Raw genomic sequence first — 22424 nt, 5'->3', positions numbered from 1 at the left:
CGAATTGATCTCCCAATATTTTTGGTTCAGAGAAGTCAAGCAAGTCTGAGGCCCAGATGGCCTATGTAACAGTGTGAAACCCATAAATCATGACGGGAGATGAGTGCCAAGCGCTGATCCTGCGATGAATTATAATGGATCATGCTTCGATCGATTCAATGAGATACCTCACGTCGATGCCAAACCTGGAGTTCGCCGTGTCAGAGGAACTTCCTGAGGGATAGGTTGAACTCCACTGCAATACCTCCAGACTTGGATGTGTCCGGAGCTCAGATGATGACCGGACGAGAGAATCTCGGAGCCGCGGCCGAAGGATACAAGTGTCGCCCTGAAGTATATTGGGTTATCTCCAAGAGGTTTTGAGAGTGGACGACTTAATGTACCAGCGAACCGGATCACACCAAACTGTTTATCTGAGTAGTTGATCTATATGCTCAGTCACCGCAGCCAAACTCGATACTACATTGGGAAATGTTAGTTTATTACAAAACATACTTGGAGGAGTGCAAGCCAACCGAAGATAAGGAGGTGAATAAAATGCCTAATTCATTGTATGACTAGCCAAAAATGACGCAGGGATTAATTAGGACTTGTCCTCTTGGACACTGCTTGGAGATTTTAAGGGGACATTCGAATTAAGAACATTAGGTCCAATGGTGGAGATTTCCGAGGAAGGGGACAGCCGTGGATGCAAACAAAGGTGGATAGATTACGGGCGGTGATGACAAAACTTATATAATTTTAATAACTATATTTTAATAAATATATATTTTGAGGGAAATAATTGGAGGGGTTGACCAAGGTTGTAATACACTGAAATACTTGTAAGGAGCCCGCCAAACCAGCTTTCAATCAACGCCGTTTCTTTCTTTCCGCGCTACTACTCCTTTCTTCTCAGTCTCAAGGCCATTTCCGTGCCTTTCTTTACGACCCTATACGATCTGCACGACCAATTCTTCCCTTAGCATCATCTCAATTCTAAACTGTCTTACTCGCAACCTCATCATCTCTTAAGGTATCCCTATATACTCACTTTCTCCGGCTTTCAACTCCATTTTCGGCTTCTCAAGGTACATACATCCCCTGTGCCCTCTTTCGATACCAGTAACTAACTCTGACAACAGACTTGTCCCTCCCTTCTTTTCATCATACTCAAGGTATCCTTCTTCGCTTGCTTCCAATCCCAATATCGTTCCTAATCAAATCATTTTAGCTATGGATAGCTGGAGGGTTGCTGTGCTTGGTGATGGTGGTGTAGGTAAAACTGCTTTGGCCGTTCAGGTGAGTCCCGACTTCATTATTCTTCACCATCCCGACCTCATGTTTCCTCGTAGTTTACCCTTAACTGTTTCGTTGGTAAGTCCAACTAGCGTCAGCCTTCTATTGTAATCTAATGATCTGAATCGTCCCTCCCATGACGTTATCTAGAGGTATGTGTTCTTATACACCGCCTCCCTTCCATTGACTCATGGCTACCTGCAGACTTATGACCCGACAATAGAAGACGCTTATAGGAAGCAGCTAATTGTGGATAACAAGATGTGCTTCGTCGAAGTCATTGATACTGCTGGCCAGGGTGAGTAATAATCATTAGACCTTTACATCTCTCTCATGAGTCCATGCAGAGGAGTACGCCACTTTGCGTGATCAATGGGTTCGGTACGTAATGTCCACGCTCTTTCGAATTATACTCAATCTCTCGCAACTTTAGGGAAGGCCAGGGGTTTATTTTGGTCTACTCGATCGCATCTCGGTCAACGTTTGAACGGCTGGATGTTTTCAGACAGTCGATGCTCAAAGTCAAGCGCCAAAAACCTATCTTCATGTTGGTCGGCAACAAATGCGACAAGACATACGAGCGTGAAGTCTCGCGTGAGGAAGGCATTGCACTCGCCCGGTCATTTGGCTGTGAATTTATGGAAACCTCAGCCAGAACAGCATATAATGTCGAGCTCCTATTCACCAACCTAGTACGTGCCCTACGGCAGACGAAACGGTTAGAGTCAGGTGGTCCAGGGGGGAAACAGGGCGACAGGCCACCAAAGGACGGCAAGAAACCTGTCAAATGCGTGGTTATGTAAAGGACATCTTCTCGGGTTATTGGCGACTTAGATTTCATACTCCCTTTACCTCTGTTTGATGATACCTCCACCATTTTGCTTTGTTCTTCTCGCTCGCTTTCGAGCTCTCATGGGTTTCTTTCTAGCTAGGATATCACACGTCTCACTCCTCACGCTGTGACTTACGCGATCTAGTCCGCGATGTATTTTGCAATGCACAGGCAATCTTCTGGTACAGACTCACAGGAACTGTCGTTCCTGAACTACGGAAATGCGGTAGCCAAACATTCCCACTGCGCCGCAAGGTAATACTACTCATACGCGTGTCCGTACGTCACCAGACACGATGGTGCAAACGTTACATTGATACGCGCTGCACTATAATAAAGGACAGAGTCAGGGGTGAAGGATATTCATGTTTAGCGAAAAAATCCCCAGCTGTTTAGACACAAAGCTCCACGTGCGCTCACTGCCCGATGGCATAGCGTTTCAAGTGAGCCGCCATGCCATTGAAACCTGTGAGGTATTTCGTACGTAGAAGTCCATCTTTCACCGTTTACTCGGAGTTGATCTATAGCTTGAAGGGGACATGTTTGCATGCTGTGACCAAGGGTTGGAATTGGTGGGTGATAAAAAGGACCAGCTTGGGTCCCAGGAGGCAGTTCTCGACTTGGATGAAACAGAGCATGCTTTAGCAACTTTGTTCCGCCTTATTCAACACCCCCCTGCCCCTCCCGCGATGGAGAACTCGGAAGGAACGAGACCTCGCTTCAGACCGGACACGGACTCAGTGATCCCATTTCCCGTTCTTCCATTCATGCTTCATCTTGCTGATAAGTATGGACTCCCGGAAACAATTGTCTATTCACTGCAATTGCACGTGCAAGCCAACGCTTCAACAAACCCGCTCCCGGTTTACGCATATGCCACAGCACATAATTTGCCGAAGATTGCGGCAGAAGCAAGCGCTCACCTCCTCCATCCTCCATTATCATCATACACCAAAGAGGATATACAAATTATTCCCACTGTCACCGCATATCACGAGCTTCTGAGGCTCCATGAATATCGGAAATTTAGACTGCGAGACATCCTGCTGAATGAGGACATTTTCCCGCACGGATACGGCGCTTGTCCTTCGCACGCGCAGTACGCAACTCAGCTCTGGGAACAGAAGCGGGTGTACCTGGCCACCCAAATCGAAGCAGGTGTGCAAAACGTGTGCGCCTGTGCGCATCTTAATCTCACTTACTGACGAATGGAATACAGCTACTGATATAGCAGGGGAGATGCATGAATTAGCTGGCCAGCTTTCGTCTTGCCCTCCGTGTCGCAAAGCTTTGACAGCCGCCGTGGAAATGCTTCAGGTAAGATCGAGAGGAACAGCTTATCACATGCGGCAATTTTGACTTTTAAATGCAGTATAAATGTCGGAAGGTTGCAATGACGGTAGATTATGTACCGCAAGATTACTGGCTCGGTGCAATCTAATAACAGGATATCTAGATGACGTGGTCGTTTGTAAGAGGCCATGCGCATGTGCAAGGAGATATGCACTCGCCATTAACGCGTTAACATCTATAGCCTCTCTATACTATGTATTATGCCATAACAATGTCCTGAGGTCTCTCCACACTTCGGAGTCACGATAAAGATATGTCATCGAGTTGAACATGCCAGGTTGAATAGCCTCCCCACGGTGCTGGAATAGCCACATGACAGCACCCCATGATAGCGCCGCGAAGACGGAGAAATAGCGTGGGTCCGGCGGGATAGGTCTGACCGCAGATCCAGACGCGCCTGCAGGTGCTTTCGAATACGCAGTACCAGCGCGGGGCATGAAGGAAGCGATGACTCGGGATACCACGTAGAGAACTATCTAAACGGAAGGCAACAATGTAAGCGGGAACAGGGACGAGCAGGAACGCATTCGAAGTACCTGCTCGTTCACAGCTGATCTATCGCCGAAGACCACGTATCCTCCCAACAAGCCTGCAACAAATGTATCTGCGTTGCGCTCCTTCCCCCCGTTGGCCTTCCTTTGAAGTAGCAACAGTATCTTGTAGAGCGAAACAAACTTTGCTAAGTTGAAGGCGTGCTGCTTCGTTGTCTTATATATCACAAGAAGGCGAGATTTCCAACTGCAGGACAGCAGTCTAGCAGTGAAATCAACTCTGAGTGAATAGAAAGACGTACTCTCCTCGACCAAAAAGAATGGCCATAATCAGCGCATGAGGGAATCTGACCTTGACTCCGTACACGAAGCCATTGCGTGCACCTTTTACGATGGCAAGGTAGTCATGCAAGCGGGGGTCTGACAGCCATTGATTGATGCTGGACATGGTTGTATTCCAGCTAGAGAGGCATTGACGAGTATTCTTAATAAAAGGTGGAACTTGGGTGGAACACCTACGGACCGAATGTACAATCACATGTATTAGTAAACCGGCGCTTGTTGTAGCGCATTTCACACTGACTATGTACAGTAGCTATTCTATGGTACATTAGTATCGACATGACTAAAATCCAGGGAAGAAATCATCCAAGAATTGGAACTTCGATATTGAACTCCACTCGAGCTACATGCCAAGTCAGCAGACACCAATGATCAAAAAATCAAGACATACTCCCGATCCGTCTTCAGGGAGGCGGCGAGTTTCCTCCGATGCGGCTCTGATAATCACGAACCGCCTGTAATTGTCCATGAAAGTAGGTTGCAACTCCATATTGAGGAGATCCTGAGAAATCTCTCGGTCTGCTTCAACCAGCACGTCAGATTCGCTGCAGTGAGCGAAGCGCGCGATCGAGGTTTGAATACACTCTCGGAGCATCTCCTCTACTTCCAATCCTTGCTTCTCGAGGGTGTCTACAATCCAGGCGTCACTGTCTTTGCCAGGCGATTGCATGACAGCGACGCTGCCTGCATCCCCCAGGTCTAGGATGGGAAGAAGGCACGACTCCATGCTGTGGAAACCACCTCAGTTGGCGGATCGCTGTACAGGGGCACCATACTGACCTCAGAATTTCTGGCACTGGCGTGTCCTTGCCGCACGCTAAGGCATGGCTCAAACCCACGATGGAAGGCATCAGGTAACATTCCCAGAGAGGATGCTGTGAGATTTGACGCATCAAACCGTGACATCCGTAGGGATCTTCAGCGATAGCCAAAGGCGTGAAGGTGACAATACCGCCTTTGAAGATTCTCAGTAACACTATCACCAGGTTTTGAAAGTACTCACCCAAAGGGAGAACCTCGCGAATGCCCCACCTGGTGGATGGAACAGACTCATGAGTGCCATAGGTGAAAAAGCGAACTTCGGGTGTGTCGCGGCGCTTGGTGACCAACGTAGAATGCTTGTAAAAAGTCTCGAGGGCACCGACATGTATGAATATCACACGGGCTTCTGCGTCAAGGCTCACTGACACAGCACGAGTCTTGTCTAGTACGTGTTTAAGTTGTCGAGTCTCAAGGCCAGGGTGCGAGGCTGTTCCGTCGGCCGGGAAGGACCAGATACAATACGTTCTGTTCGGGAATTTCATGAAATCATAGAGTTCTTGTGGAAAGGCAAGCAGTTCCATAGCCATAAACTCTTTCGGTATGCGACGGCGGCCGTCCTTCGGTGAACCGCTAGGGGTTGATAGCTGTTGTATAGTTTCATTCACCGGAGTACGCGTGGTTCCTTTGCTGTATTTTGCAGATGATACGAGCCATGGCAACAAGGCTACCAAAGCATGGGTGTTCTTCGAATCCTGCCGTAGATGGTCTGGTACGCTGAAAAACTTGCAAAGGGCATCTAGCGTCGGGCTGAATATGAAGAGCAAAGCAAGTTCTGCGCCATCCAGCGATAGCGGGAGAATGGCCACCTTTGCCATCTGTCAGCATGGTCGATTATCAGAAGAACAAGCACCCACCTGTCGCTGAAGTGACATGCGACGAAACAGTCCATGCAGTGCTCCACTATCTTGGTTTTCGGAGGCTTCCAGTCTGGCAAATTGCTGAGGTTCTCCGCAGGAGCGAAGAACCGGTGTGAGATCTGTGACATTGTAGAATTTTTGTACGCGAATGGAATCGGTTTGCGTCATCATGAAGCTCATGCGAGCACCGTCGCGCGAATCAGTTGCGTCCTTGATCGTCACGTCGCATATTTTTTCTGCTTGATTCTTAGCAAAGCCAACAAATAATTCGCCCTCCCATTTCCACTTCTTAGGAATCCTATCGCAAAGTCAGAAAAAAAACATCACATTCAGGAGTAGGGACACCACGAACTTTGGCATTGCAGAAGCTTTCAAAGGTTTTGGTCGGAAGGAAGTAAGTTCCTGGGGGCTATCACTGACCGAAGGCTCCCTGAATGTTGACATGAGTATCTGATGAATAAAGGCGGAGAAATAGAACGCACAGAGGGCTATTGAGACTAGAATGCATGTCATGAGTACGAACAAATGTGAGCGATGTGCGTAGCATACATACCCTGGCATGTTGAGACTTCCAAGAAACGCTTCTGCAGCGATTTCGGAGGCCCGCTTAGGGGGAACTGGCTTCGCAAGCTGGTGCTGAATACTAAAAAGGCTATCAGATGAATATGTACTTGATAATGCACTTGCGCACTTACACGGGCTTGGGTGGAGGGGGAGGGTTGTCATTTGCCTCAATCATAATTGTATCGTCTTCCCAGGGGGGTGATGCAATGGCAGATGGTTCCTCGACTGTCTGCTTTTGTACCACGGAACGACCAGGCTCCACACCCATCGTAGTGGAAGGACCACCCTTGGCGGTGGATGGACCAGACTCAACACCGATTGTAGTGGAAAGACCACCGATTGTAGTGGAAGGACCACCACCCTTGGCGGTGGATGGACCAGATTCAACACCGATTGTAGTGGAAGGATCCGACCCAACACCCATTGTAGTGGAAGGACCAGTCTCAAAAACCGTCGTGGTGGAAGTACCAGACTCCACACCTGTTGCTGTGGAAGTACCGGACGCTCGCACATCACTCGCTGATGAAGGCTCTGTCTCAAAGGGCTTCTGCTTGAAGGACAGGTCAGTTGCGGACGAAGGCTCTTTTGCTTCAAGAGGTTTTTTCTTGAATGACAAATTGGTTAGAAGTTTCGGATTTGTCTGCAGCGGTTTTGGCTTGGTTGCTGCAGAAGAACCTGATCCCGCTGCTATACGGTGCTTCGTCGTTAGAGCACTACCGGATTGAACCGCTTGCGAGGGAAGGCCCATCGGCTTTACAAGAGGATTGGCCTTTTGATCTTGGTGAGTTCGGATGGGCTGTACTTTGGGTGGGCGAGGTACATTCGGAGGTGGTACGGAAGAAGCCGTTGATGGCCTTGGTGGTGGTGGTAGGGCACGAGACGGTTGCTCGGCCGATGTCTTGGAGAGCGCAGCTGTTGACGAGGGTTCCTGGGGAAAGTAATGGGTTGGAATGAAAAGAAAAGAAAAGAGGAATTATTACGGAACCTTGTCTGCTGTATTGCTCCGGGACTGCAAGATAGAGCTAGTCTGTTTCCGCCGTTGTTTCAATGGGCGACCATCTGATGAATCAGAGTCCGACTAGTGTCATATAAGCTTTAAATCACGATAATAAACAAAGGATGGCATACATCTGAACTGACGAGTGCTTTGCGCCTTTTACCTCGCGAGGCGAATGACTTCACTACCGGAGAAGCCTGCTTAAGAGGAATATCGGATTCTTCTGAGCTATCATCATCGCTCTCGACTTTCTTTGGCTCTGGAGCCTTCGCTTTCTCCTATTATGACGTGTTAGACGATATCGAGTTTGATAGGGCCAACTCGCCTGCTTGATAGTTATAGTAGGCTTCTTGATCTTTTCACCTTTGCGCTTTGTTTCTTCTGAGAACTGTGCAGCAAAGAAATCCTTCTCTTGCTCTTTATAAAAGTCAGATGAGCCACAAGCCAAGGTGAGGCGAATCTCACGTATCCAAGAGTCCTTCGCCGCGATCTCGTATCCTACAGAGTAATCATCATCGTCAGTACCTATATGTTTCCAAAAGCTGTTCAGTAGCCGGTCACACTGCTTCACGTTCTGTTGGGGCTCCCAGCTGCATAACGCGTTAGAGAATGAGCTTATGATCGATGAAAGGGAAATGTATCTGACGTGTCTGAATCGGAATCATAGCCTGCCCACTATGAATCATTAGGGAACGCAAAGAAACGAGGGTCGAAACCTACTTTGACATAATATTCCTGGATCGACGGTCATCAGATGGTTATTGAAGTGCGATGATAGTGCTTACCCAGTCGCCCTCTTCACTGACGCGAGCCTTGGTGATGACCTCTATGGCGCGTCAATAGTGGTAACGATGAATAGATATGATCCGCACCGACGTGGTATACCTCCTGCTCGACTTTCTTCTTGCGACCCATACAAAGGGATTGTGAACAAATGCGGACAAGTTGATTTGATGAATTCGACGTAAGCGCCGTGGCATACTAATACGCCTTCCAAGTCTGGGGTCCCACTCCAACGACCATGGCCTCAAAATCAAAATCAAAGCAGGAAGAGGCCCTTCAATTTCTCGATGACCTAGACTCCTTCAATCCAGTCGCGGGAACCACGCGCGGACCCGTTTCTACTACTGGCAGCGCAGGAGATCCAGCGGATGTTCTCGCTTTCATTGACGAGATAACGCAGAAGAGCTCAGAGCCAACCCGCTCCACGACATCCCATATCGAACGACACGTTTCGCGCCCTGGTACCCCGTCACTCAGGAAGAGCACCGAGCGAGTTAAAGTCGGCGCTCATCTATCCTCATCAACCTCTTCGCTCGTAGCAAAGCCAGAACCATCGTCGAGTGGATCGGTTCCTACTGCCAAGGCTGAAGCTCAGTCTGGACCGGCTTCTTCTTCAAGTAATTGGGGATGGAGCAGCGTATGGACCAGTGCATCTACCGCTTATCAACAAGCCAGGTCTGTAGTGGATGAGCAGGTCAAGAACCTTCCCAAGAATGAACACATTAGTAAATTGGGGGAAGGAGTACTAGAGTATGCAAAGACAGCGCAGCTCGACAAACTTGGTTCGTCCGTGCGTGACGAGTTGATCTCAAAGTTAATTCGTGTCCTCTAGGACAAGATTTCAAGAGAGTCGGACTGTCTACGTTGACGGACATTTTGAATGTCGTTGCTCCTCCGATATCTGAGCACGAAGTCATTCAAGTATGGCTCAGTCATGATATGAAAGGATATGACGGTGTCGAATCGCTTGTCTATCGGTCACTCGCTAGGGTATGAATATATTGTATATCACCGTGCTGAAGTCTTATATGATATTGCGTAGGTCATGGAGCAAGTCGAGGGTGGTGATTTAATCATCAACCGAGGCGACGAGTCAAAACCCAAGGAATCTGGAGCAAACACAGTTCGGGATTTCAATTCAGTGGACGGATACGACGCTGCTCTCAAGCTCGCTCAGGTAAGTATCCAAAGCCAAGACATGCGCACGTGCGGTTGACATTTTCGCGAAGGCAAACCTAGATGAATTCATCAAGAACAATTCCAAGGTACCACCCAAAGAGTCATCTGCTCAGAACCCTGTCACCTACTCCTCTGTCTACCTCCGCATTCAGCCATTCCTCACTTCCTTCACCCTTCCTCAGCCCGCCAACGCTTCAGAGGATTCTACAGAAGCGCCCGAGCAATCAAACCTCCAGTTCCTGTTACATCTGTCTGATCCTGGACATAAGTTGGTGCACACAACTATAACACAGGCCGTGCCTGGTAGTTGGTTGCAGATCTGGGATGATTACGACTGGGTGGAAGATCTTGTAGCTGAATCTCTGCGGGTGGGCATCGAAGTGATTGGGCAGGACTACATCGTCGCACGGATGGGATGGGGCAAGAAGGCAGCCGAACCCACAGCGCCTGAAGATATGCCCTCTGAATCTTCCCCTTGATGTGCTTCGCCACTCACGCTGTCGCCGCACCTGATCTTGTATTGCCTTACAACTCACCATGATTGCACTCAGAGGATAGGAATGTTGTATATGTATACCAATCAATAACGTATTAACATCTACTTCTTTGGAGGCTGCTCAGATTGAGGTGGAGGAACGGGCTTGAGCTCTGCGGGCCTGATGGGCTCTGTCCCTTGCCCTACTTGTTCCCAGGGAGACAGAGACTCGAAGTTGCTGCATTTTGGTTAGTAAAACGCACGGAGGTCAAAATACGATTCTTGGCTGACCGGAATGCCTGCGTCAATTGCAGAGGCTCGTAGACGACGCGTTTCCTCTCTTCGTCGTAGCGTACCTCGGTGTAGCCCTAAACGCTATTTCAATGGCTGCGATTAGTGGTCTGTAGTGTAGCTACGCACCGACAACGGGAAGTCCTTTCGGAGGGGATGGCCCTCGAAACCTAAACAAAATCTATGACAAGCACGAGCTATCACATTTAAGAAGACTTACCATAGTCCGTCAGTATGCGACGCCTGAAAACAAAGGTCAATATGAAGATCCGTAGGGATATAGAACGCGACTTACAGGTCGGGGTGACCGGTGAAGAAGACGCCAAACATGTCCCACGTCTCCCGTTCATACCAGTCTGCTCCACTGAAGACAGGAACACTGCTGGGCACAGGGTCCGCTTCGTTAGCGTAGGTCTTGACACGGATCCTTCCTGCATGCTTGATGCTCAACAAGTTGTAGACAACCTCGAAGCGTTTCTCTCGTTCTGGAAAGTCGACAGCAGTGATGTCCACGACGCTCTTGAACTGACACTGGGAATGATCTCGAAGGAAAGTCAAGACTGGGACGACGCCAGACGGAGAGATGTGCAAAGTGAGCTCATCCTTTAACACGGAGAACTGCTGCACGAATTTGGGGAGACATTGCATAAGGTATGACCCGTATGTGTGCAGCGACTCGGTTGTCTCAGCATACTTGGTCGCGGTGGGATTTGGCGAGGTAGGCTCAGTGAATGGGGACACGGAAGCTAGAGGGTTGTCAGGACAGTCATCGGCGATTAGGACATGCCTAACTTACCTCTCTGCGACGGCGAGGACTGGATATTACGCGTCAAAGAGACGCCAACGGTCCTCGCTGGTCTTGCAGACGAGCTTTTAAGTAAATTTGTGACCCTCAGACCCGCACGGAAGGACATGATTGCCGCTGGCTGCTGTTCAGCGGGTTCAGACGAGTAGAGCAACGATAAATTCACACTCCGATCCGAATGCATGCGCCGACGCCGACATCGATTGACCATGGCTTCACTCATCGACGACGCTCCTCATAGAACAGAAATATTCGACTCGTTACCTTATTACGACAATGATCTCGAGCGAGACCCTTTTTTGAAGGAAAAAGTCGAACGGGAGCTAGCACGCGAACCAAAACCACCGCAGACTCTGCACCCTCGCGTTCCCCCTCCACTAGAGCTTTTCAAGGTATGTCAAGTTTAATGGTTCATGGACACGATGCAGATATTGCGTAGGATAAACCTTGGCTTGCTGATGAGCTTGCGCGGGTCGAGTCTCATCAGCCTTTAAAACCTTTGGACACCATAAGATATCAACTTCCGGCACCGACGTCCACTCCAGGCACCGATGATGAATGGCAGCAAGCTTTGAAGAATGCTCAAGCTCAGCTAGAGCACCAGCGTATTCGGTAGGTTTTTAGCTATCTTGAGCACGAGATTATTAACATTCTCTCAAAGGCACACGAATCTCGCTCTGTTGCAGACATATGGACCTAATGCTTGGCGAGTTCATAATTACTTATTAGAAGCGACAGCCAAGCAGGCAGAAGGGGTGCTCGAGGAATTGAAGCAGCGTACGACAGACATTAACCGAGAACGCAAGAACTCTCAGGTATGTTTCGTGTTGATCAGTAGAGCAATTAATTCATACTTGCTTCTAGACTCGAATTGGAAACCAGTTGACATCATTGGAGAAAAAGTGGACAGAGTTGATATCGAGTATCCTTCAGATTGAGATGGCGAATGTCGCACTTGATGCAGAAGTAGACCGATTGAATAAAAAGGAGGCTGAGCTTGCTAGCATGTAGTTGAACGTTGCTGTATTATTATTATAAACCCGAATAGGCTACCTCCGCCCAACGTTGCACCGCCTTCCCGCTTGCGACAACACTCTAGTCTCTTGTCGTTTATTTTTGCTTGTACTTGCTTCTCGGCTCTTGCCACAATCTCAACTAACTATCGGGCGTCTGGGGACGCGTATATGGCCAATATCGACAACTCAAACTCGGGGTTTACTCAGAATCATGCAGGAGAAGAACTTGTTAATGTATTGAGTTCCTCTGAGGAACTTTCAGTACAAGTACAAGTCAAGACTTCAAGTTCACCTCCCTTGATTTCACCTACAAACTCATCTGCAACTTCTCGTACTCCTCTAGCTCCAGATTCATCCTTTGCTGCTCCTCATCCTAAGAAATTTGTTGCTTCAAATATCAACAAGAAGTTCTTACAGAAGAACTCGTCTTCCTCAGGGTCTGCTACCACGTCATCGAGCCACGCACCTGTCGTCAAGTCTGGTAGTCCTGCTCGTACGTTCAATGCTGTATCTTTATAACAATTTTAACGTTTTGTAGCTGCCCGACCCGTCGCTCCACCATCAAGCTCGCATTCGCGACTCGTGACCACCAAACTCACAGCAGCGCCTGTTTTATCGACCACCACAGGTTCAGGTTGGTCGCGCCCATCATCCGCAACACCCCCAGTATCTTCAACACCGTCAACTTCATCAAATGCACCCCCTCCGCACCCCCTTCCGCCTGCTGCTACCGCTGCACCAGCCTCGGTTCCAATTCCAGCTGCCCCACAGCTCCCCGTCGCTGGCAAAGTCATTCAGCCACAACCACGAGCTATCGCATCGACTTCGTCCGCCACGGCAAAGAAGGACGCCGCGTCTAAACCCGCTTGGGGACATCCGAAGGTTGTTGCACCAGCCCTCTTCCCGGATAGTGCAGGTCCCTCAGACTTTCCTACTGCTGCCGAAGTTGCTCAAGGTATGTCATCCATTTTGCAGGTCCAGTTCGTAGATTGATCTGCCTTCTTTAGGCCGACCTTCACCCAAAATCCCTGAATCACAGAAGCTCTCTGATGCTCCTCATTCAAAAACCGTAACGCTAGAAGAGGCGGATGCATTCCGAGGTGTTCATCTTGATCCGAACACCCATCACTGGGACGAGGTCCGCATCAATTCACTATTTCTATGCATTATCTGACATTTTGCAGATGGAGGAAGATGACGATAATTTTCTGGATGGAGTCATTGAATTTGGCGACGGAAGACAGTATAAGATATCACCAGCTGAAGCCGGTGCTCAAAATGCACCGTCTCCTCCTGCTACGGATACTCTCGAGCCCCACCCAGAGCCAGTCGACGACGGCAGAACCCATGTTAGCAAAGCAGATCGTTTCGCAGACGACTATGACCGGAGATGGCCACGATCAAGGCCTTCTCCATCCTTTGCGCACAAGGAACTACCCCGTGCTCCTCGACATCCGTCAATGTCCCCGGCGTCTTCGCATCCTAGCTTCTCACCTTCGGAAGGTTCAAGGGTTCTCTTCAATGAACGTTCAAACAGACTCGAGCCATACAGTTCTCACCCACTTACTCGTCATTTCCCTAGTGGTTCAGCGCCCAGGAGAGGTTCTCATATGGAGCATATTCCACCTCCAGTGGACACGCGAATCGGACGGGATGGACCTTTGCGGTCGCCTGTGCAATTGCTCCAAAAACCTGGTGGTGGTTATGATCGCTCACTACCTTCGCGCACAATGAGAAACGGTCCCGCTTCCCATGCACCTTACGGCAGACCTCGTGATCGGGATGGTTTACCCTCTCCCTTAATGAATGGGCCGCCAAATTGGGAAGGGCTTCCGTCCATTTCTCCTGTCGAGAAGCGTGAAATGGGGCTTGATGGCAGAGTTCGTCGCTTGTCGAACATGGGCCCTCCACCATTGCCGTCATCGTTGAAGCATGATACCATTCGTCAGTTGCCACCACATATTTCGACTGGCCCGCCTGGCAGGCTTTTTTCGAGAGATCCGCATCAACCTCAGTCCGCTTCTCAACAACATTTTGAGTCGCCCACCACCTCAACAACTCAAGGGGGTAGCGTAGTTGCTCAATCACCCTTATTGTCGATCGTGTCTGTCACATCGGAACTTCCTACCCCATTCGCGGCTCCTTCGCTGAGCATCGAAGATGTTCACAAGACCGCCATGCACATCTCAGCTGAGCGTGCAAAACAGCGACGACAAGTGGAAGAAGAGGAGCGGGAGAAAGAGAAAGAACGTGCTCGACAGAAGGCAGCTGCAATGGAGGAGAAACTCAAGGCAAACGAGGACAAGAAGAATGCTCAAGTGAGACTTTGTCACGTACTTGACATCCACATAGCTCACTTCACCTATAGGAAGCGGAGGCCGTGAAACTGATCCAGGAGGCTGTTGAAGCAGTTAAATCTCCTTCCCAGAAAACACTGCAGCTTGATGCCACGGCACAACGTCCAACGTTTGTCAGGCCAATGGGGCGACCGCCATCTTTGAGAGCATCTGCCAGACAGCCGCTGATTCCGAGGTCGATTGTGGCTTCTGGTGCTGAGCAACCCCATGATCCCTCAAAAACGGATTCATGGAGAAGCAAAGCTCCACCTCCATCATCACCGCCAGCGCCTCAAGAGACACATGTACAACCCAGTGTGCCTGCGCCGTTACTCCAGGGAATAGAAGAGTTTATCTCCGTCTCTGCAGATGAGGATCTTGAAGTGGTGGACTTTTGTGATCTGGGTAAATTAGTTGGTGCCCCAGCGGCTTCGCAATCTGAGGTACAACACAAAAGTACTGAAAGGTCGTCCCACCCGCCTCGGCCAGTCGCAAGTGACTTCTTTGAAGATTCGCAGCTTCAGACGCTTCCCCCTCGCCCACAGTCTCCAGGTGCTTGGCGCCGCAAAGCCCCCCTTCAGCATTTCCGCGAGGTTTTAGTTCCATCTGCGTTGACGAACCAAGAAGTTGCAAAGGAGACTGCGGACAAACCACTGCGGGATGCTCCGGTGAACCCTGCGAGTCCGGAATCGTTACGCGAGGCGATGGCACATATATCTCCTTCGAAGTGTTCCTCTATTGCGGATGGCTCAACCACATATTCGTCTAACCAAACAACGTTGCCCACATCTCCACAACGCCTAACTCGCCCGTTTTACCGCGAGGCGCCGATGTCTGCTCTCAACGATGTGATTTCTCGCATCAAAGGGGCTCTGGATGATATGCAAGCGACGGAATCTGTAAAACAACCCAGCAAGGAGACTGCGGATACATCGCCTGACACAGATGTCACCCAATCCCAGGGCAATGCTAATGGTCGGGCTTATTCAAGTGGGCCTAAATGGCTGCCTCCTGCACTCAGGCAGCGTCGCGTCGAATTTGGGGAAGAACGCGAAGTCTTCGATGTCACAGGCTGCGACCCACCTTGTTCACCTCAACTAAACTTGGTGGTGCACCTACCCAGCCAGTCGCGTCCTTTGGATCCTCTTCCTAAGCGGCAAGCTCGTTTCTTGAAGACCGGTTCGCAGGTTCGATGGGATATAATGTCCTGGGATCCACCAGTTGAAGGCATGAAGAGAGACTTTTCCTTGAATGATATACTCTTCAGGGACTTTCAGTTTCCCAAGAGCAAACCTAGGTTTCGCGTGCTCCTTCCTCAAGCACGGCACTACCGTTCGTATTCTTTCGCAAATCCGTTGGGGCCCAAGGTCAACATCCCTTCCGGATCGACAAGGCCAGGTTCGTCACTCGGGCGGTCGAAGGTCGATGACCTTCCGTCCTGGAGAAAGGTTGTTGTCTATCCATCTATTCCGGAAGCCAGCCCAAATGCCGTCAACGATAGTGCTCTGGACACGATCAGTTGCTCGCCTGCTCCTGACCCACCAGAAGTTGTCCCTGCTGCCCAAAGCGTATTGCCATGTGTCACCAAAGCGGAAGCCGTTACACAACGTCCTAGAGCACAACCAAAGATGCCAGTGGGTTCTGCGGTTGCATTCTATCGCCCGCCCCCGTCTGAAGCAGCTCAAGAGTTGAAGAGCTCGGTGACCTTCACCGTCTTCAGTGAACTGGATGAAGTGCCACCGTCTCCAGAAAATGATCCGCCAAGCGCTCTGTTCTCTTCGGCTGTAGACTCACCTGACAAAAGTTTCCCTACCATGGAAGCGGTACCAATCAGTCGCGTCATGAATGGCCTTGGAAAAGACACGGGCTCACCGAGGCTTGTTGTTTCGACGCAGCTTGATTCTAAGAGCTCAGATGAACCGGTCGGTTTTTTCGCTGTATCTTTCAACTTTTCTTTCGTGGCTTATGGGTATACAGGTTGACAGAAACCTCACCACCCCAGGGTCTGCGTCGTACAGCACGCCATGGACGAAATCTCCTTTAAGCTTTTCGTCTGCAAAGGAATCTCCGGCGAGAGCACCGGACCCCGAGCATCTAAAAGCTGTATGGTCGCAGCCCTCTGACAAGGCTCCAGCGCATGCAATAAACTCCCTCGAGGGTATCGCGGATGATCTCACTGCTCTACCGTTCACCTTGCAAGACGTCAAATCTGAAGATGGAGAAACTCCCCCTCCTACTTCAGCAGCAAACGTTCCATCCAAAATGTCGCTTCATGACGTCACTCGCGCATTCCAGCAGGTACCTACTTCATCGAATACCGCCACGAGGAGCAGTAGTACGTTGCCGTCTTCATCCGCAGCCGGACCCATCAGTCGTCCTTCAAATTATCCGTATGGTGCTGTTCACCCACCAAGCATAGGGGTCCGGCCGCCATATCCCTACTCGCCGATGATGGCCCACTCGCCTAGTCCCACACTCGTGTATCCACCTGTAGTGCCAAGTCCCGCTCCGCGTGTACCTGTCAACGGACATTCACCCATGTTTAGTGGCGGCCAGCCGATATGGGTGCCCCTCCAGCCATCCCAAAGCCACTCTGGTGCAGTGAGGCCTGTATCTTCGCCATACCCTACGCAGCTGATGGCATACCCTTCACCAAATGGGGTTCCGTCGATGTATGGACCTCCTATGCCACACGGCACACAGTCGCCACAGGTGAACGGAGCTGCCCGTCCTCGCAATATGCCAGTGATGAGTCCTATATTACATCCAGCGACTCCTTCGCATGGAACTCATTCAATGTATGCCGGAAGTCCTGTGATGATGCACGCACTTCCCATGATGGCTCATGGCCCTCAACCCTACATGGCTGTTGCTGCTGGCCGTGGACAAGGGCGTCCTGATGGTATGCCTGGGATGTCACCGATGCAGCACCATTCTGCTCCTCAGCCTTCACACGCTGCTATGTATAGTCCTGCACAACCTCTACCATACGGACGACCATCATGGTGATAGGTGTCCTTGTTACTTCACGATATATTGATGCTTCTTTGACATGTTATTATATGTTGTTCGTTATTTTCCTATCCTCTCAATGCACATCGCTGCTAGCAATGCACAAGGATGAAGCCCAAAGCATAACTTAAGTACACAAGGTATATGGTTTACGTTAATTTTACGGGCCTCTAGACTGCCAGCTGCACAGCAGACTCAGCAGCTTCGTCAAGGTCATCGAATGCGACTATCTTCAGACCAGACTCCTTGATCATCCTACAGAATTAAAAGTCAGACTAGCGTCAATGTTGCAGAAAGAAAACCTACGCCTTCGCTTCCACCTCCATATTTCCCTTCAGTCTGACGATTAATGGAACATTGACATCAAGCTCCTTGGCTGCCTTGATGACACCCTCCGCGATGTAATCACATCGCATGATACCACCGAAGATGTTGATAAAGATACTCTTGACCTTAGGGTCAGAGAGGAGAAGTTCGAAAGCTTTTTTAACCGACTCGGGGTTGGCACCTCTGAAGGACAAGTATCAGGTACAATACTAAACAGCATAACGTCCCACGTACCCCCCAACGTCCAAGAAGTTGGCAGGATTGCCACCATGTAGAGCCAGAACATCCATGGTTGCCATGGCCAGTCCCGCACCGTTGACTAAACAACCAATGCTACCATCGAGCTTGATGAAGTTCAGACCGGCCTCTTGAGCTGCAATCTCTGATGGTTCCTCCTGAGTAAGATCACGGAGCGCGAAGATATCCTTATGGCGGAACTCGGCGTTGTCGTCGAAGCCGAATTTAGCGTCCATGCTGATACATGTTGAGCAGGGCGACGTAGGATGTGAGATTACTGCTCACCAAAGTACATGGCCATCAATGGTCTCTGCCATAGGGTTGATTTCGATTTGAGTGGCATCCTTGTCCTTGAATATCTTACAAAGATTGATGAAAATGCTTGCTGCTTCCTCTCGTCCGCCTTCTTTGATCCCAAGGGTTTTGGCAAGTTCAAGGGCCGTGGACTTGCTCAGACCCTTCTCGAAGTCAATGGGAGTCGTGATGATGGCGTCAGGGTTAGTCGCAGCGACTTCTTCGATGTTCATGCCTCCCTGGTTGGACGCGACAAGAACAATGCCTTGGGTGACGCGGTCGTTGAGTACAGCAACATAATATTCGTGGGAGGGGTCCCGACGCTCAGCAAGCATAACCTGTCCGGCAGTCAGAGATGTCAAACAGCGGATGAAGAATGTACGAACGGCATTGCAAATTCTACCACCTGCACCAGTCTGCTTCGTGACGAGTTTCGAACCAATCATCTTGCCAGCATAGTCCCTGGCTTGTTGTGGGCTTTGAACCAGATAAGATGGTGAGCAGAGGCTTCTCTAGAAACTGGCACCTACTTGTCGACGGTATGCACACCTCCCTGGAAGCCATTGTCGAACTTTCCTTTTCCCCGGCCACCGGCAAGTACTTGTGCCTTGATCACAAGTTTGTCTGTACCTAAAAATACGAGTCTTGGCGAGACGAATACACGTCATGAAGAAGCTCACCAAAATTCTGGGCAACATTGTAGGCCTCTTCGGGAGACTTTGCAACGATGCTCTTTGGTGTCGGTATACCATACTAGGGATCGAAGTGGTAGCCGTCACTCTATGAAAACGCTCGCGAATTACGAGATAACTCACCGAGTTAAGTAGGTTCACCGACTGGTATTCGTGAATAGAGAGTAGACGCCTTTGACCGGTAGATGCTGCTTTCTGTCACACCAATCAGATGTAAAAATCTTGAATGAAAGATTACTTACTCGAGCCAACGAGCCCGCTGTTCTGAAGGAGGCAAGCATTGAGAAAGATTGAGTCGGGAAAAGCGGGTTCAACGAGACAGCACCTATACATATATGGTCAGGTAGGACCCCGGCTGCTCCCTATGCTGTCCAGTTGCGGCGGCCAAGCCCTTGAAATCACCCATCCTATGGTGCGCATCGGAAGCCTGTAGTACATATCTCATGTCCATCGGTAGCGTCCTGAGAGTACTTCCCTGGATCCCGGGTCCGAGGCGCCTACCTTCAACAATTGACCACGATACTTAAAACTCAAACTGAGGCTCGGCTTCCCTAAACAGGCATACGAACGTGATCCGCCATCATGATGTAGACCGCATGCACTCTGAGAGCGGTGGTCATTTCTGTTAATGGCCCGGGTGTCTTGGGTAGCAACTTTTTGAGCTTGTGATAGGTAGAATTTCGGGTTCGTCGTCAAATTATCTGCCTCGAAATCAGCCCCTGGTAGCGTCACGGGCCGCAGATGGTTCTGGTGAGCGTTCTGGACGCGGTCACGGTGTTAGTGGTGCTGGACATGGACCACCAGATACCGCGAATCTGATCACCCTCATAGTGGGTGAACAGCGACGACGATGAGGAGCAGACGGCGCGTTGCAGACACAGGGCCGGACGCGACAGTGGTATTTCTTTTATGCATGTCAAGACCTGTTTATTCCCAATCTCTCCGAGTCGTCCTTCCGAGTTCCCTCGATGTGCTAGAGGCGTGTCACCCTTGCACCTCCTCCCACATCTCCTAAACCCCACAGCCCTGCCCTCCAGTCTGCATGTAACGGCCACGCCCCCTAAAGCGCGTTCGATATACCATCAGTTACTTCTGTCATTCCATTCTTATCACATGCTCCTTGACCTGATCGATGTCTACGTCTACGACCGGCGTTATTCGGTCATTACTGTCTACCTTCGTACCTTACTAACAGTCCCTACATTCTCCGAAGCTTCATATGCATGTGCATATGATTATCTAGACTTAGTTGATATACGGGCAGCGATACACAATATTTGGTAGGTACTGCCTACTACTTAAGCCTAGGTCCTGATATGATTCCTGTCACGAGTCACGACCTTTCACGACTCGATTCTTCCGCGCACGTCTTTCACAGGCGCCTCACCAAGTTCTGCAAGGCCTGAGGGATTTTTCCGACAGTCTAAGATCTCTGACATACTCTACGCTCTTACCTGGCCATGAACACGAGACCTTGCACACTGTACCTGTCTTGTGCAAACATGTAAGACATCCGATATATACAAGTGACTAAATGCTCTCGTCTCAGGCTGGCCCCTTGGGGAGAATGGTGCATGGAACCGTGTGTGTATCCTTGCACGAACCAGGTGAATCATACAAGACTGGTAAGCCCGAATCCAATCACAATTATGCACAAGGTATATATTCTAAATATTGATTCTACGGGCCTCTAAACTGCCAGCTGCACAGCAGCCTCGGCAGCTTCGTCAAGGCTGTCCAATGCGACTATCTTCAGACCAGACTCCTTGATCATCCTATAGGATTGTAAGTCAGACTCGCGCCAATAATCCAGAGAGAAAACCTACGCCTTCGCTTCCGCTTCCATTGTTCCCTTCAATCTGACGATTAATGGAACGTTGACACCAAGCTCCTTGGTTGCCCTGATGACACCCTCGGCAATGTAATCGCATCGCATGATACCACCGAAGATGTTGATAAAGATACTCTTGACCTTAGGGTCAGAGAGGAGAATCTCGAAGGCTTTTTTGACCGTCTCGGGAGTGGCACCTCTGAAGGATGGTATCAGGTACAGAACCCAGCAAGATAACGTCCTACGTACCCTCCGCAATCCAAGAAGTTGGCGGGATTGCCGCCATGCAGAGCCAGGACGTCCATGGTTGCCATGGCCAGTCCTGCACCGTTGACCAAACAACCAATGCTGCCATCGAGCTTGATGAAGTTCAGACCGGCCTTCTGAGCTTCAACTTCCGATGGCTCCTCCTGAGAAATGTCGCGGAGCGCGAAGACATCCTTATGACGGAACTCGGCATTGTCATCAAAGCCGAATTTAGCGTCCATGCTGATACACATTGAGAGGGACGACGTAGGATGTGAGATTTATGCTCACCAAAGTACATGGCCATCAACAGTTTCGGCCATAGGGTTGATTTCAATTTGAGTAGCATCCTTGTCCTTGAATATCTTGCACAAATTGATGAAAATGTCTGCTGCTGCTTCTTGTCCACCTTCCTTGATTCCAAGAGTTCTAGCAAGTTCAAGGGCCGTGGACTTGCTCAGACCCTTCTCGAAGTCAATGGGAGTCGTGATGATGGCGTCAGGATTAGTTGCAGCAACTTCCTCGATGTTCATGCCTCCCTGGTTGGACGCGACAAGAACAATGCCTTGGGTAACGCGGTCGTTGAGTACAGCAACATAGTATTCGTGGGAGGGATCCCGACGCTCCGCAAGCATAACCTGTCCTGCAGTCAGAGATGGGGAACAACTCATGAAGAAAGCACGGACAGAATTGCAGATTCTACCAGCAACACCGGTTTGCTTCGTGATGAGTTTCGAACCAATCATCTTGCCAGCATAGTCCCAGGCTTGCTGTGGGCTTTGGACCAGATGAGATGCGAGCAGAGGCTTCTCTAGGAGAAGGTACCTACTTGTCGACGGTATGTACACCTCCCTGGAAGCCATTGTCGAACTTTCCTTTGCCACGACCACCGGCAAGCACCTGTGCCTTAATCACTAGCTTGTCCGTGCCTAAACATCCCAGCCTTAGCGAGACGAATACACGCCATGATGAAGACCTCAAAAGCTTACCAAAATTCTGGGCAACGTTGTAGGCCTCTTCGGGAGATCTTGCAACAACGCTCTTTGGTGTCGGTATACCATACTAGGGATCAAAGTAGCAGTCGTCACTCTATGAAAATGCTCACAAATTCCGAGCAATCTCACCGAGTTAAGTAGGTTCACTGACTGGTATTCGTGAATAGATAGGCAACGCCTTTGCCCGACAGATGCTGCTTGCTGTAATACTGATCAGATGCCAAAACAATACTGAACGAAACATTACCCACTCGAGCCAACGAGCCTGCTGTTCTGAAGGAGGCAAGCATTGAGGAAGAAATGTGCTTGACTTTGACTTGACTTGAGATAGTTCTCAGCTTCGGGAAAAGCGGCCGTCGCTTATATATC

General features: G+C 49.9%; 11 protein-coding genes across 11 annotated transcripts; 5 read left to right on the top strand and 6 right to left on the bottom strand.

Moving 5' to 3' along the window:
- Positions 1-1215: 1215 nt before the first annotated feature.
- Positions 1216-2081, top strand: EDB91DRAFT_1042143 (small GTPase superfamily; the record flags this gene model as incomplete). The annotated part of the gene is made up of 5 exons (XM_041312977.1): positions 1216-1281; positions 1335-1352; positions 1483-1576; positions 1626-1659; positions 1712-2081. The coding sequence occupies 5 exons, from the start codon at positions 1216-1218 to the stop codon at positions 2079-2081; spliced, it is 582 nt and encodes a 193-aa protein (XP_041183749.1).
- Positions 2082-2475: 394 nt separating this feature from the next.
- Positions 2476-3551, top strand: EDB91DRAFT_1042289 (uncharacterized protein; the record flags this gene model as incomplete). The annotated part of the gene is made up of 4 exons (XM_041312987.1): positions 2476-2590; positions 2645-3268; positions 3330-3427; positions 3483-3551. 4 exons carry the CDS (start codon positions 2476-2478, stop codon positions 3549-3551), a joined length of 906 nt encoding a protein of 301 aa, XP_041183748.1.
- EDB91DRAFT_268770 (Tim17/Tim22/Tim23/Pmp24 family-domain-containing protein) lies at positions 3485-4473 on the bottom strand. Its single transcript, XM_041326653.1, has 3 exons — positions 4257-4473; positions 4000-4201; positions 3485-3939 (listed from the first exon to the last, which is right to left on the bottom strand). Exons 1-3 carry the CDS (start codon positions 4400-4402, stop codon positions 3655-3657), a joined length of 633 nt encoding a protein of 210 aa, XP_041183747.1. The 5' UTR covers positions 4403-4473; the 3' UTR covers positions 3485-3654.
- Positions 4474-4476: 3 nt separating this feature from the next.
- Positions 4477-6843, bottom strand: EDB91DRAFT_1214314 (uncharacterized protein). The gene is made up of 9 exons (XM_041320795.1): positions 6671-6843; positions 6529-6618; positions 6458-6472; positions 6328-6405; positions 5973-6273; positions 5300-5924; positions 5077-5251; positions 4688-5024; positions 4477-4639 (listed from the first exon to the last, which is right to left on the bottom strand). Exons 1-9 carry the CDS (start codon positions 6805-6807, stop codon positions 4580-4582), a joined length of 1818 nt encoding a protein of 605 aa, XP_041183746.1. The 5' UTR covers positions 6808-6843; the 3' UTR covers positions 4477-4579.
- A 591-nt stretch (positions 6844-7434) lies between these two features.
- Positions 7435-8487, bottom strand: EDB91DRAFT_268613 (uncharacterized protein). Its single transcript, XM_041326652.1, has 8 exons — positions 8409-8487; positions 8322-8362; positions 8257-8271; positions 8183-8211; positions 8002-8126; positions 7862-7953; positions 7520-7814; positions 7435-7467 (listed from the first exon to the last, which is right to left on the bottom strand). The coding sequence occupies exons 1-7, from the start codon at positions 8449-8451 to the stop codon at positions 7635-7637; spliced, it is 525 nt and encodes a 174-aa protein (XP_041183745.1). The 5' UTR covers positions 8452-8487; the 3' UTR covers positions 7435-7467; positions 7520-7634.
- Positions 8488-8513: 26 nt separating this feature from the next.
- EDB91DRAFT_1342751 (maintenance of telomere capping protein 1) lies at positions 8514-10066 on the top strand. The gene is made up of 4 exons (XM_041325761.1): positions 8514-9101; positions 9152-9309; positions 9362-9496; positions 9549-10066. The coding sequence occupies exons 1-4, from the start codon at positions 8558-8560 to the stop codon at positions 9975-9977; spliced, it is 1266 nt and encodes a 421-aa protein (XP_041183744.1). The 5' UTR covers positions 8514-8557; the 3' UTR covers positions 9978-10066.
- On the bottom strand, positions 10067-11231 carry EDB91DRAFT_1096914 (NADH or F420H2 dehydrogenase). The gene is made up of 6 exons (XM_041317023.1): positions 11061-11231; positions 10560-11010; positions 10485-10507; positions 10394-10434; positions 10265-10341; positions 10067-10211 (listed from the first exon to the last, which is right to left on the bottom strand). Exons 1-6 carry the CDS (start codon positions 11176-11178, stop codon positions 10097-10099), a joined length of 825 nt encoding a protein of 274 aa, XP_041183743.1. The 5' UTR covers positions 11179-11231; the 3' UTR covers positions 10067-10096.
- Positions 11232-11278: 47 nt separating this feature from the next.
- Positions 11279-12080, top strand: EDB91DRAFT_1042947 (breast carcinoma amplified sequence 2; the record flags this gene model as incomplete). The annotated part of the gene is made up of 4 exons (XM_041313029.1): positions 11279-11461; positions 11509-11681; positions 11731-11884; positions 11934-12080. 4 exons carry the CDS (start codon positions 11279-11281, stop codon positions 12078-12080), a joined length of 657 nt encoding a protein of 218 aa, XP_041183742.1.
- Positions 12081-12253: 173 nt separating this feature from the next.
- EDB91DRAFT_1042587 (uncharacterized protein) lies at positions 12254-17430 on the top strand (the record flags this gene model as incomplete). Its single annotated transcript, XM_041313007.1, has 6 exons — positions 12254-12578; positions 12624-13040; positions 13093-13223; positions 13270-14418; positions 14454-16343; positions 16399-17430. 6 exons carry the CDS (start codon positions 12254-12256, stop codon positions 17428-17430), a joined length of 4944 nt encoding a protein of 1647 aa, XP_041183741.1.
- A 173-nt stretch (positions 17431-17603) lies between these two features.
- Positions 17604-19264, bottom strand: EDB91DRAFT_1342748 (succinyl-CoA synthetase beta chain SSC-beta; the record flags this gene model as incomplete). The annotated part of the gene is made up of 9 exons (XM_041325760.1): positions 17604-17688; positions 17740-17943; positions 17995-18234; positions 18283-18629; positions 18678-18768; positions 18822-18921; positions 18972-19044; positions 19107-19178; positions 19226-19264. The coding sequence occupies 9 exons, from the start codon at positions 19262-19264 to the stop codon at positions 17604-17606; spliced, it is 1251 nt and encodes a 416-aa protein (XP_041183740.1).
- A 1409-nt stretch (positions 19265-20673) lies between these two features.
- Positions 20674-22345, bottom strand: EDB91DRAFT_1242238 (succinyl-CoA synthetase beta chain SSC-beta; the record flags this gene model as incomplete). The annotated part of the gene is made up of 9 exons (XM_041322167.1): positions 20674-20758; positions 20810-21013; positions 21064-21303; positions 21352-21698; positions 21747-21837; positions 21890-21989; positions 22050-22122; positions 22185-22256; positions 22307-22345. The coding sequence occupies 9 exons, from the start codon at positions 22343-22345 to the stop codon at positions 20674-20676; spliced, it is 1251 nt and encodes a 416-aa protein (XP_041183739.1).
- Positions 22346-22424: the final 79 nt, after the last annotated feature.

This window comes from Suillus paluster, assembly GCF_016628075.1.
Source record: "Suillus paluster strain FC165 chromosome Unknown EDB91scaffold_2, whole genome shotgun sequence".
NCBI lineage: Eukaryota > Fungi > Basidiomycota > Agaricomycetes > Boletales > Suillaceae > Suillus > Suillus paluster.
The sequence above is the reverse complement of the archived record's forward strand: the minus strand, read 5'-3'. Positions and strand labels throughout refer to the sequence as shown.